Genomic DNA, 13,136 nt, shown 5'->3' on the forward strand with positions numbered 1-13,136 from the left:
AAGAATCACTCGAGAGTTGCCGGCCTTTAAGGAAGGTGTACGCGCTTTTTTTTTTTTACTATTTTGTAATTAATACGCCCTGCCCATAACAATGCAGTGCCGCTCAGAATTCTTGAAAAACCTCAAAAAATCTGGAGTGGCGCTACAATTGCTCTCGTCACCTTGAGACATAAGATGTTAAGTCTCATTTGCACAGGATACCAGCTAGATTATGGGTACCACAACGGCGTCTATTTCTGCTGTGAATCAGTAATGTGTAAGCATTACTGTGTTTCGGTCTGAAGGGCGCCGTAGCTAGTGAAATTACTGGGCAAATGGGACTTAACATCTTATGTCTCAAGGTGACGAGCGCAGTTGTAGTACCATTCAGAATTTTTGGGGTTTTTCAAGAATCCTGAGCGGCACTGCATCATAATGGGCAGGGCGTATCAATCACCATCAGCTGAACGTCGTGCTCGACTTGTCGCTTATTTTCATAAAAAAAATACTAACAAAATTTGAATGTAAAATAAGGGTTATGGAATAAATGGCTGTTATGTTTGTTTTGTATATATAATATATATATGTAGGTGACACTGGAAGGTCGCGCAGGAGCTCTGTCGGCTCTGCACAGCTTGCTGGTGCACTGCCCAGCGTTGGTGAACAGCGATGATACAGCCAAACGACTACTGCAGCCGATAGATGGCGCTATTGCAGTGCTTACCAAGTTAGTATCATTAAATTATATGTATGTCAGTCGAAAAAGGTCCGTTGTTGAAAATGGGCCTTCACCAAAGATCTCTGCATTTACCTGTTGCGCGGAATATATTATTGTAGAAGGGGCTGGCTCAATACACAATAAGTAATGCCCACTCGAACTTTGCGCTCTGGCTTGTATAGGCCACGACCGTCTACCGTGATGATGCTACCAACTGTTAGTTGGCATTGCTGTAGTGCCAACTAACTTACACGAAGTTAACTAAAGATCTAAATATTATATTATGGTATAACACATTAAGTAGTTAAATAAATGTAGTTATTAATTGGGATATCTTATGACTGTTCATGTCGTTGGGAATCAATATAATATTGCTGACATTATTTATGTGTATTTCCTATTATCGTACACCTCCTTCTGTATATTATTCTTTACCGCTTCTGTGTACCTAAGATTATTCCTATCCCTAATGGCAGCGTACAAGGCCACACAGATGGCGCTAGTGGTTCGCAAAGCCTTCAAATACGCTAATTGTGGAAGGTGAATCGAAGGAAGGACATTGACTTTCAAAGTGTTGCTTGAGAGACATTAATTAATTAAGAGACACCTAATTAATTAAGATTCCTGCAATTTATTAATAACTCAATCTGTTGTGTATGTTTGTGGATAATCATGTGTTAGTAGGAGAGCAGTGTGAGCAGCTCATTGTTCAGTACTTGAACATAAAAATACTCATCGAAAATGGTACGTACGTTGCCTTCCTTCCGCTATATATTGTGATGACACTAAAGTAATATACCTGGCCTGTTTTCGTCGGTTGTCAAGCAGCAAGATGCTATCTATACTATAGATTATCTAAGTTAATTGAATCCCAGAAGTGATATCACTTCTGGGATTAAATAAAGGATTAATGATTTAATCCCAGAAGTGATATCACTCACTATAAAAATAACAAATAAATCTTATGTATAAAATTCTCGTGTCACGGTGTACGTATTTGAACTACTCCGAAACGGCTCTACCGATTTTCGTGAATCTTAGCGTTAATATCGGCTTGGGTGGAGAATCGGACAACATCTATTTTTCATCTCCCTAAATGTTAAGGATGGTCTAATTTTCAAAATTAAAAAATTCATACAACCCTAAATTTTCAACCCTCTACGATCAACACCTATTTTTGTATCTCGATTTCTATAATATTCTATTCCATCCCCAATAGGGTTGCAAGATGGCAATCGAATACAATAATTGTAGTACGATATATTTGGTAGGTCTGAGAATCGGTTGCATCCCTAAATTTTTTTTTAATTACTTTATAATGGCAATACAACGTTTGCTGGTTCAGCTAATAATCTTATATTATAAATGTGATTTTCAGCGTAAGTAGCGTGGTGCGCAACTACGGCGGAGTTTTGAAGGCGCCGAGTGCGTTGTTACGGCTGCGTATGTACCGCGCGTGCGCCGCAGCAGGGGGCGTGTGCGGCGCCGCGCCCGCACTCTTGCGGCTGTTAGCGGCAGAGATTGCGGCTAGTGCTGAGCCCAGCGGTGCAGCGGTAGCCACAGGTAACACTTTAAAATGTATAAACCATTAAGATATTGTCAAACAGACAGCGAACCGAAAGCGTAGCGAAAGCGTAGAGAAGCGAATTAATTTTGTTTTGTATAGTATCGTTTGAATCTAGTCATATAGAAAAGGCTGGGAGGGAAGGGATGATCAAAGGTCAAGACAGAGAAGATAGAAACGGCTGGAGGAGGCCTATACTCAAGAAAGGGATCCATACCTAGAAAAATAAAATGACTTGCTAATTAATACTAACAAAGTTTATTTAAATATTAAAGTACAATATAATATTCCATCCATATTGTACTACTAACCGTACTAGCAGATTTTTTTTTGATGAATTAGCTGTAATGTAGATGGTATGTAATTCCATTAAGCTATTGTCCAACAGACAGCGAACCGAAAGCATGTCGAAGCGTTTTTATTTTGTTATGTATCGTTTGAATCTAGATATAGAAAGATAATTCATCACATAGAAAAGCGAAGAATCCAATTCGGATGGGCAGAGTTCGGGAAGGTCTGAAGACGAAAGTTTTCAACCAGTGTGTGTTGCCTTATGGTGATGATTTACGGTACGCAGACATGGTCGCTAACTAAAGGCCCTATGAGAAATCTTATAGTCGCTCGGTGGCCAATGGAGAGGGCTATGCTTGGAGTTTCCCTGCGAGATCGAATCAGAAATGAGGAGATCCGTAGTAGAACCAAAGTCACCGACATAGCCCAAATGATTGCGAAACTGAAGTGGCAGTGAGCAGGGCACATAGTTCGACGGACAGATGGCCGTTGGGGCAGTAAAGTCTTCGAATGGCGACCACGTACCGGACCTGGTCAAGATCGCCGGAATACATTGGATGAGGGCAACGCAGGACCGATTGTCGTGGAAATCTTGGAAGAAGGCCTTTGTCCAGCAGTGGACGTCTTCCGGCTGAAATGATGTTGATTAAGCTACTGTCAAACAGACAGCGAACCGAAATCGTGGCGAAGCGATTTCATTTTGTTATGCATAGTATCGTTTGAATCTAGTCACATAGAAAAGCGAACGCAAACCGAATACGTGGCGAACCAAAGGCGAGTTTGCGAAGCGAGGCGTGAGCGAGATAGTTGTATTAGCTAGCTTTGTATACATCACGTCAAACAGAGAGCGAATGTGAGACGCGAAACAAGAGCGAAGCGCGACGGTTGTGATTATTTTTTCTGTTAGCTGTGCCTCCTTTGTAGTTTGACGTCTCAGTTTCGGTTCGCATTCTGCATGCTTACAGTTCGGTTCGTTTCGCATTTATGTTTGACAATACCTTTAGAGTTCGGCGGGAATATTTTGTATGAACTTGACAAAATAGTGGCATCAAAGTTGAACACTCAGTCAATAAGTTCGAGATAAGGGCGAGAAAAATTATTATTAAATATTTTTAATTTACCTACTTATATTGGTTAAAAAAATACATTACAAAAGAATAAAAATTAAATGATTTTAACAGTAAAATATTTTGCGAAAAGGAAATGGTCTATTATTAATAGTAGTGGTACTTTTTTTTAAGTTGAAACACGACAGTTAAAGAACCAACCCTTAAAAGCATATCTGCTAAGAATTTTTTTATATTGCATGCGAATCATCATGACACCTGTCTGAAATATCGTTTGTGCAATGTACAGTGTGCAAAAAAGTTTTTGTTTCCATTTCGACGATGAACGAGCAATGAATGGGTCACAGGAGCGTTGCCAGCCTTTAAGGATGGCTTTTTTTTCATAAATTTCTACTATTCTAGATACTATATTGCTATTATTGGCATCTATTAAAATATTTATTAAAAAAAAACGTTACAATGACAACAAAAAATTTGAAAAGTACAATAACACGCGTTTTAATCTTTTATAAAGTATTTCATTTAAACAAAAACTTATCCAATATCTAAAAAAGGTTTGTGTGGTTTTATGAAACCACGGTAAAAGTGAAACTTTTTTCACATAATAGACATTTAACTAAAAATAGCGTGGAGCACAGGTACAAATTAGTATTAGTCTATACACTACACGGTCAGCTGCTGCTAACTAGGCACCGCCCGACCGACACGCGATATGCAACACACAGACGAAAACGTGAACGTTTCACACGTGCAACGGTAACTGCGATGCTATCGCGTAGTGTGTTAATAGCTATAAAAGTTAATACAAACTGTTACCCAGAAAAAAACATTAATGATGTTAATATAATGTGCTCTAAAGGAATAAATTTAACCTCAAAGCTAATTATAATTATTTGAGTGTGATCTGTGATCTATTAAAAACCGATATCTCCTAGTAATGTACACGGTAGAATGAGTGTTCGATTTGGAAATACTAAATATATTATGAAAGTGACACTATACACAATACAGTAATAAAACAGTTCTTGTGCTTCTTCTCTCTCTTAAAAAACACCAGTGTAGATTATAGTTTGTAGTTGCTAATATAAATAAAATGTTGTGCTAATGCTGAATTAACAAATATCGATTCAACCACACAGTAAAATATAACGCTGTAGTTACTTTTAATTTTTAACAGTGTTATAATAATTAACGTTTTAATTTAACTCTGCTATCGCTACTGCTCTCGCAAGGCGACTGTCAAGACCGAGCGAGGTGTTATGTTAATTCGTACAAGTTATATTTTTTTTCGTATGTGGTATATTTTTCTTAAATACATTATTAAATAGTTATATCAATTAATTACATGTATAATTATGGATTGCCGAGAAGATATTTTTTAGTGACAGATATCGTTGTGATTGATTGATTATTAAAATTATAAGTCATTATATATTACTTTTTATATAGGTGATAATTAGGATTGTGTTTTGTATATTTTTGAAAGACCTTTATATATTGAAGATTGTAATTATATTTAAATTTATTTTCTCCATTTGAATTCCTGTTTCCATATATATACATATATTAATATAAAAAAAACCTGTTAAAGCCTTCGCAAGTTAAGTGTGCACCACACTGCTGGGGAATTAGAGAATGGACTGAAACGGGACAGACTGTGTAACCTTTTCGCCACAGAATATATTTTGGGGACCCACGGATGACTATTTAACTTTTCTGCTGTGGTCAGTTACTCTACAGGCGGGGCTTCAATGCGTTTAACCAATTAATTAATCAATATTAATTTTTCAATATGCAAATATTCAGGAATGCTGAGAAACGCAATGCACCCTCGCGATACAATACTGCTTGGTGAAGAAAGTTTGATCTACGAAACTGACCATGCCGACGTAGAAGAACAGGTTAGAACATAATAACAGAAATGGTATTGACTTTATATATATAAATATTTTAATCCACTCATCCATCATCCATCTCTCAATGAAATTTAATCATTGAGTAATCATCATCAATTATCCATCTAGTAACCATCTGATATCCATCTAGTATCCACCTAGTATTCATCTAGTAACCGTCAGATAACCATCAATATCCATCTCGTAACCATTGGATAGCAATCAGATAACCACCAGAGAACCATCTGATAACCACCAGACAAACATCAGATAACCATCAAATATTCAATTTGGTAACCATCAGATAACCATCAGACAACTATCAGATAACCATGAAATATCCAATCTATACCATCAGATAAATCGAGTTAACGTAATTTGAATCCCTGATGATTCCCACCTGTAACATTTCGTCAACCAACTCGCAGACTTTATCTCGATCATAACGTATAGAGTATAGACGATAAGGCATATATACAACAGGTCGTTCAGCACAATTTTCGTCTACGTAGTATTCATACAGCCCGAACTCGCCAGGTCATGGGCAAAACATCCTCCGTGACGGCGAAGTATAGCTATGAGCTTATCTTTGTCACTCCTTGACACCATTTTCCCCAAAAAAGAAATTTTATAAAGGGTTTGGCTAGTCAGACCAACTTCAGCATGGTAAAATGTACCGTCGTTATATCGTCCCAACCATCGACACATTCATTTACTTTTCGTAGTCAAGACTCGCCAGCATCATCAATCACTGAAACTCAAACCAAACCAAACATAATCATTATCTCAAAAACAGTACATCCTATCCCAAAAATAACAAATTTTTCCCCCTTTTATAACTAATAATTAATTATAAATAATTAATATAATAATTATATTAATATAATAATTATAATTAATAACCCACAACACTTGTATCTTCTATTGTATATTACCGTAAGGATATACAACTGACATTATTATATTCGATTCCCAGTTCAATCAGGCAATTATTAAAAAAAACTTAGAATGCAGTTTAAATTGTTTTTACACGCCTTATATTAGTTATGTATGTTTGTAACTGACTCCTTTAGACGCGATTTTGACCCACTAGAATCGGCCAGATTTCATTCAAACTTTGTAGATTATCGAGGACCGATGACAATACACTAATTTGATAAGATTATTCCAATATTCAATTTGCAAAATAAGATTTTTGCCAATTTATATAATTATTAAATAAATAGAGCCACATAATTTTTAATACATATAAGCGCCATCTAGTAATCTATTGTAAAACTATAAAGGAACCGCGTTACATGTTCCACAAAATTATAGTATCTAATTCGGTTAGAAGCGAATAGATGGCGGTGAATTTCTATTTCACATCATCTAGCAGCATTTTAGTAAACTCTTAAGGCAATTATGAAATGATATAATGGAACGTACGCGTATACAAATAATTCTGTAAGGATGAAGTAATGTTTTTATTTACGAAAAGATGGCGTTGTTTAAGTAATCTGTATCCATTATAAATGATTAATGCGTGATTTAACTGAGTTTATTATTATTAGAGCTAGTTCGGTGATCTCCGGCTAGCTGAATTAAGTGATCTCCGGCTAGCTGAATTAAGTGATCTTTCAATATAACTAAAATATTTTTATTCGCAAATATTAAAATCCCAATCTAAAAAAATTAACTAAAAAATTAAAAATAAATAATAGTTTAAAAAAACTAAAAAACACGCTTTATATAAAATTCAACTAATAATAGGAAATAAATTTAAATTGAAAATAGTGTAAAAAAATATATTCCATATTAAAAAAAAGCGTGGGGTGCTTTTTAAGATATTATTAGAATAATAATTCTTCTACAACCCACGCTTTTTTATAATGAAATATATTTTTTTTACAATATATTTAGTTAAAATATATTAAAATTTATTTTCTATTTTTTAGTTGTATTTTATATAAAGCGTGCTTTTTAGTTATTTTAAACTATTATTTATTTATATTAAAATAAAGTCTTCTTTCAGGAAAACGTTATATCTATAATATTTAAGGTACTTCCTCTCTACGTGGCATTACCGTGGGAGGCCCTGTAGAAGATTGATTTTCTTTTTGTCTTCATCATCATCAGCCGTAAGTCGTCCACTGCTGGACAAAGGCCTGACCCAAAGATTTCCACGACGCTGCCGTAAAGCAACGTATTTCGGCGATCTTGACCATATCGTCAGTCTATCTTGCGGGGGGCCTACCAACACTGTGTCTTCCAGAACGTGGAAGTCGGTGGTTATCTGATTAACATACACTAATATTGCAGTTAATATCAACCCTGAGCGCGAGTGGGTCCGGCGCCTTGGAGCACGACCCCTGCTCGCTGTACGGAGACTTGTCTGGAGCGCAGCCGTTAGGAGTCGCTGTCATCGACGCGGCCGTCGCGCTGTTCCCGCAGATATTCGCCAGAGCAGCTGACAAACACAGGTCTGTCAATTACTTCCATTATCTGTGGACCTCGCTGGAACATGAAGCCCCCTCCCCTTCCCCTTTCACCCCCTCGCGCTCGTCCTGTTACGTTAGTACGGTTTTCAGTTTCATTAACGTTTGGTACATGTGATATTTTCGTGCTATCACTACTTTGTTTTGAAAGTTTTCATTGACTTTTTATCTAAGTATTACAACACCGATTAATCAACACATACCTACCAAACTTGCTAATATTATTCTAAGTATTTATATAACTACTATACTATTTTTATTTTTTATTATAATTTTTGTTAATTTTCATTCCTTTGTTTGATTTAACGTTAATTTGTATTGAAAAAGAATTTAAATGGAAAAACAATCAAACAATTACGAAACACTGCTGATTTAGTAATTACATAATTTTTTAGCTAGTTTTGAAGTTACAGCTTGCTGGAGCTTATATCTTGTCCCTCTTATTTTTCGTTTTTTCTGCTTCTAACTTTCACAATTTAACAATAATATGTAATACATTTTGTTTATTTTTTCAACGATTAAGTGTAACCTGTTGCACCTTAAATAAAATATATAAACAGTTCTTCGGCCTGGTATTTTCTTTGATAAACGCGAGTGTTACACATTTGAATAAAACACTTTTAATCCTTTTTACGCAAAAATCTAATGTAAAAACACAACTACAATTACACGCGTTTTAATCCTTTAAAAGAGTTTTATTTAAAAGCTCCTCGGCGTTTTTATTTTATTCGAATTAATGTTGTAGGCAACAAATGCTGGAGCATTTCGCGGAGTGTATCAAGATGTCGAAGGGTGCGCGACAGGAGGCAGTGCAGATCAACGTGTACACTGCGTTGTTACTCGCGCTACGCACTCTCACGGATATGAAGACGTCGCTCGGACAGGACGCGGTCAAGATTGTCTGCACAGATCTCATCATTGTGAGTTATCATCATCATCAGCCGGAAGACGTTCACTGCTAGCACTGACCTCTACTATATACCACTGGACTGGCGGCTGTCAAAGTGCTTTTGTGCCTGTTTGATATTCGCCATTTTGGTGCTGTTGGCCATAGCGAGAGTTTGAGGTACTAACACTAGTGATGACAACCTCAGCAAACATCGATAGATAGAGGGAAACTATTTACAGAAAAAAATTGTGTACCTTACGCTGATTATTGAAGTATAAATAACACGAAAAACGAACGAAGTTAATTCAAAATGTAAAAAAATACCTCAGAGTATTGTACATTCCATCGCAGCCATTTGTATTATACGTCAAAATTAGTTCTCTGGACGATTCTTGGTGGCGCTTCAAAATTTGCTGTCAAATATATGGAACAGCCTGTCCAGTGGTATTTATACAGATCAGATCGTCGGTCCATCTTGTGGGGGCTTACCAACACTGCGTCTTTCGGTACGTGTTCGCCATTCGAGGACATTACTGCCCCAACGGCCATCTGTCCGTTGAACTGTGCCCTGCCCTTTGCTTCATCAGTTTCGAAAGTAGTTTAAAGATATAATATTCACTTCTACTAAATAAAACTAATGTGCTTCATATGTTATTCAGTATTTTAGAATTGTCATCAAATTGGTCTTTAAAAATAAATAGTTTAAGTTTTATTGTTAAAGAACAATTTATTGTAAAATTTCAACATATTATATTATAAACAGAAACACACCCAACTATTAAATTTCGCTTTAAATCATCTTTATTTATCATTTAGAAGTAGTATTGAGTGCTCTGTGAACGGCTAGATAATTTGGCGTTGCGTAGAGACGTCGCTTCATTGTGTGTCTTCTACCGCATTTATGACGGGGAGTGTTCCGAAGAGCTGGTTCACCTGATTTCGATCGCCGAATACCACCTTTGCACGACAAGACACAAATTAGGATATCATCCCCACCATCTGGATGTGTGGCATTCCTCCACAGTGTGGTTTTCAAGGAATTTTCTTCCACGTAAGGCCAAGCTGTGCATTGAGCTTCGTTGTGCGGTGTTTACAGGACAGTACGACATGGGTACCTTTAGAAAAGCGGGTACCTGTAAGCAACGCTCCTGTGATTCCTCTGTTGTAGCAAGAGATTGTGGTTGGCGGCGGTAGCATTCTTGTCAAAACCTGAAAATTCTGAGCGGCACTACAATTGCACTCGTCACCTTGAGACAGAAGATGTTAAGTCTCATTTGCCCAGTAATTTCATTCAGTAATTCATTACTGCTTCTAGGCAGATATGGGCGACGTTGTGGTACTTATATTCTAGTCGGCTTCCTGTGCAAGGAGCCTCCCACTGTAGATACTCACACATGCAATAATTAAGTATTGTTAATTGACAGGCAGGTTTGTCGGCGAATAGCGTGCCGGTGCGTGCGGCGGCCGCGTCGTGTGCGGGCCGACTGTGCGGGTGCGTGTCGGAGGCTGACTGTCAGGCGCTGAGCGAGCGTGTGATAGCGCTCGCCCGCTCCACGCCCAACAAGAATGCGCGCGCAGCCGCTGCAGCCGCTGTAGGCGCTGTACAGCGGGCGAGAGGCGCCGCTTCAAGCGCTGCAGCGCTTGCAGCGCTTGCAGCACTTGCTCAAGACTCCAGCTCTATAGAATTACAGGTGACATTATAAGTATACACAAGCATCTTAATAGGTGTACCACAATGTGTCAAGTTTACTAGCAGCCGTTTTCAATAACGTATCTCTTACGGAAAGTTAGTTACGGACACATTGTTGTCACCGTTTAATGACAAGATCTTACCTATCCATAGTCATGTCCGATATAGTTATAATCCAATACATTATGTCGGTAGGTCCAATTCTTTATTCGTAGAAGTATTTGTCTGTTTGACGAATAAACCTCGGAAATCCTAATGAGACTGCACGCCATTTTAGTAACGTCAGGCCCAGGGCCACATTATATATGAAAATCATGTTGTACAGCAAAGTTGAACGAACATTTTTTAATTTTAGGTATTTGAAATAAAATATTAATGCATGATTGATAATTTATATTAAAATAGAAATAAATTTCATGCTGATTGTATGAGCTCGAACCGTTGACATCAAATCCAGGTTAATTAATTAATTACCACATCCAATGTCAAAAATGTACATGGAAGTGTTTAGTTAAATGGTGTGGTGGTACAATTAGCTATATTTCTTGGTATTACTCTTGATTGTTAAAAAAGAATGATATCAACGTGATAGCTTAGCCATCAAGAAGTCCTGATCTCAACCCGATTGAGTACAACCGTAGGATAACCTAGGTAGGGTAGTCAGAAACCGCAGATCACCACCTAACTAATGACATCAAAAAAAATTCTAAAGGAATCAATTTTGAGAAAATAAATGCCTTTTTATGCCTTTTTACCACCACTCTCCGGTCACTAAAACAGGCCCTGATAGAGGAATAGGGCAATATACCCCAACATCGGCTTCGAAACCTTGTGTTCAGCATGCCAAACAGGCTCAAAGCTGTAGCTCGAAGAGATAATACCACTTATTAAAAATTAAAATGTATATATGTACTTATATATATATAGTATATACCAAATATTCATATAAATTTAGTAAAAAACGGTTATTTCAATATTACAAATAGACATTCCAATTTTATTTATATGTAGAGATAATTTTATATTGTAGAAATTATAGTAATAGTAAATTATACATAATTATGTAACATATTTAACTCAAAAAGATAAAACAATAAAATAGCCATTTTAAGCTCAGCGTCAAAAAGCATCATTAAAATTTATATTAAAATATATACATCTTTATATATATAATTCTTCTGTGAGTGTGTATGTCACTGAACTCCTCCTAGATGGCTGGACCGATTTTATTGAAACTTTCTGTGTGTCTTCAGGTGGATTCGAGAATGGTTTAGATTTACAATTGAACTACCTCCTGAACGGCTGGACCGATTTTGATGAGATTTTTGTGTGTTCCAGTGAATTTGAGATTGATGTGTGTCTTCGGGTGGATTCAAGAATGGTTAAGATTCCCAATTAAACTACCTCCTAAACGGCTGGACTGATTTTGATGACTTTTTGTTTGTTTCAGTGAATGTGAGATTGGTTTAGATTCTCAATTACGTCCATATAATATAATTCTCCTGCTCATGTGTATGTAAGTGAACTCCTCCTAACGGCTGGACAGATTTTTCAAATTTAAGACGTGTGTACAGGACAACGTCTGTTGGGTCCACTAGTATTATATATTAACTTTACATTCCCAACTTCCATACTTCGGAAAAAAGTTAAATTTTAAAAGTGTAGTAGTGAGTTTTGCAGGTGTGACCGAATTTATGATTTTGGCACATTAGTAATGTATCGAGGTGTTGCAGGTATGGGCAGTGCATGGTCTCTCGGTGCTGGTGGACGCGTCAGGTCCGATGTTCCGCGGGCACGTGGAGTGGACGCTATGCACCGCGTTGCGTCTCATGTTCTCGTCACCGGCATGCTCCGAGCCGCTGCACCGCGTACTGGGCCGCGTTCTCGCCGCACTTGTCACTGTCCTGGCACCTGAGCTGCACGGTATAAACTCACTGTATTATTGAAGTGATAACTTATTGTATTATAATTGGAAAACTTACAGCTAAATACAATAATATTAAGAAAAAAGGATTGTGTGGGCAATGTCTGAAACCACGGTAAAAGTAAAACTTTTTTTCACATTATAGACATTTAACTAAAAAATTTATTTTAATTTAATCTTAATTTTATACTTGGAAAATTGGAATGATAATGGTAAATAGCAAAAGTAGACTAAGTCGCCCAACTAATATTTTATTGAACTCTGCGTCTTAGCTCTGGTTAAAAATATTGAATAAAAGTTTCACTTTAATAAATAACAACATTTACATTAAACACTGACAAACAACATTCACATTTAACACTGACAAAAACAAACAAAATAGCGTGGAGCACTGGCACAAATGAGTAATAGTCTATATGCTACACGGTCAGCTGCTGCGAACTATAGGCGCCGCCCGACCGACACGCGACATGCAAGACACAAGACGAAAAAGTTTGAGACGATATAATAAAAGTTGCACTTTAAAAATTACATTAAAGTTTTCACAGATATTTACTAGCTAATTACAAAATAAATGATGATTAGATTAATATAAACAAATCGAAGATAAGAAAATTTACTATGCCATTGATTCAACTACAG

General features: G+C 36.9%; 1 protein-coding gene across 1 annotated transcript in view; it reads left to right on the top strand.

Annotated features, from left to right (window-relative positions):
• The window catches only part of LOC126975467 (HEAT repeat-containing protein 5B), an 80,635-nt gene that overhangs the window by 27,584 nt on the left and 39,915 nt on the right, over positions 1-13,136 (top strand). Inside the window, exons 14-20 of the mRNA XM_050823390.1 lie at positions 570-706; positions 2,076-2,260; positions 5,426-5,520; positions 7,816-7,976; positions 8,737-8,911; positions 10,305-10,571; positions 12,304-12,493. Of these exons, the coding sequence (XP_050679347.1) occupies positions 570-706; positions 2,076-2,260; positions 5,426-5,520; positions 7,816-7,976; positions 8,737-8,911; positions 10,305-10,571; positions 12,304-12,493 (1,210 nt within the window). The remainder of the gene's footprint in view (positions 1-569; positions 707-2,075; positions 2,261-5,425; positions 5,521-7,815; positions 7,977-8,736; positions 8,912-10,304; positions 10,572-12,303; positions 12,494-13,136) is intronic.

Source organism: Leptidea sinapis, chromosome 2 (genome assembly GCF_905404315.1).
Source record: "Leptidea sinapis chromosome 2, ilLepSina1.1, whole genome shotgun sequence".
In the NCBI taxonomy this organism is placed as follows: Eukaryota; Metazoa; Arthropoda; class Insecta; order Lepidoptera; family Pieridae; genus Leptidea; species Leptidea sinapis.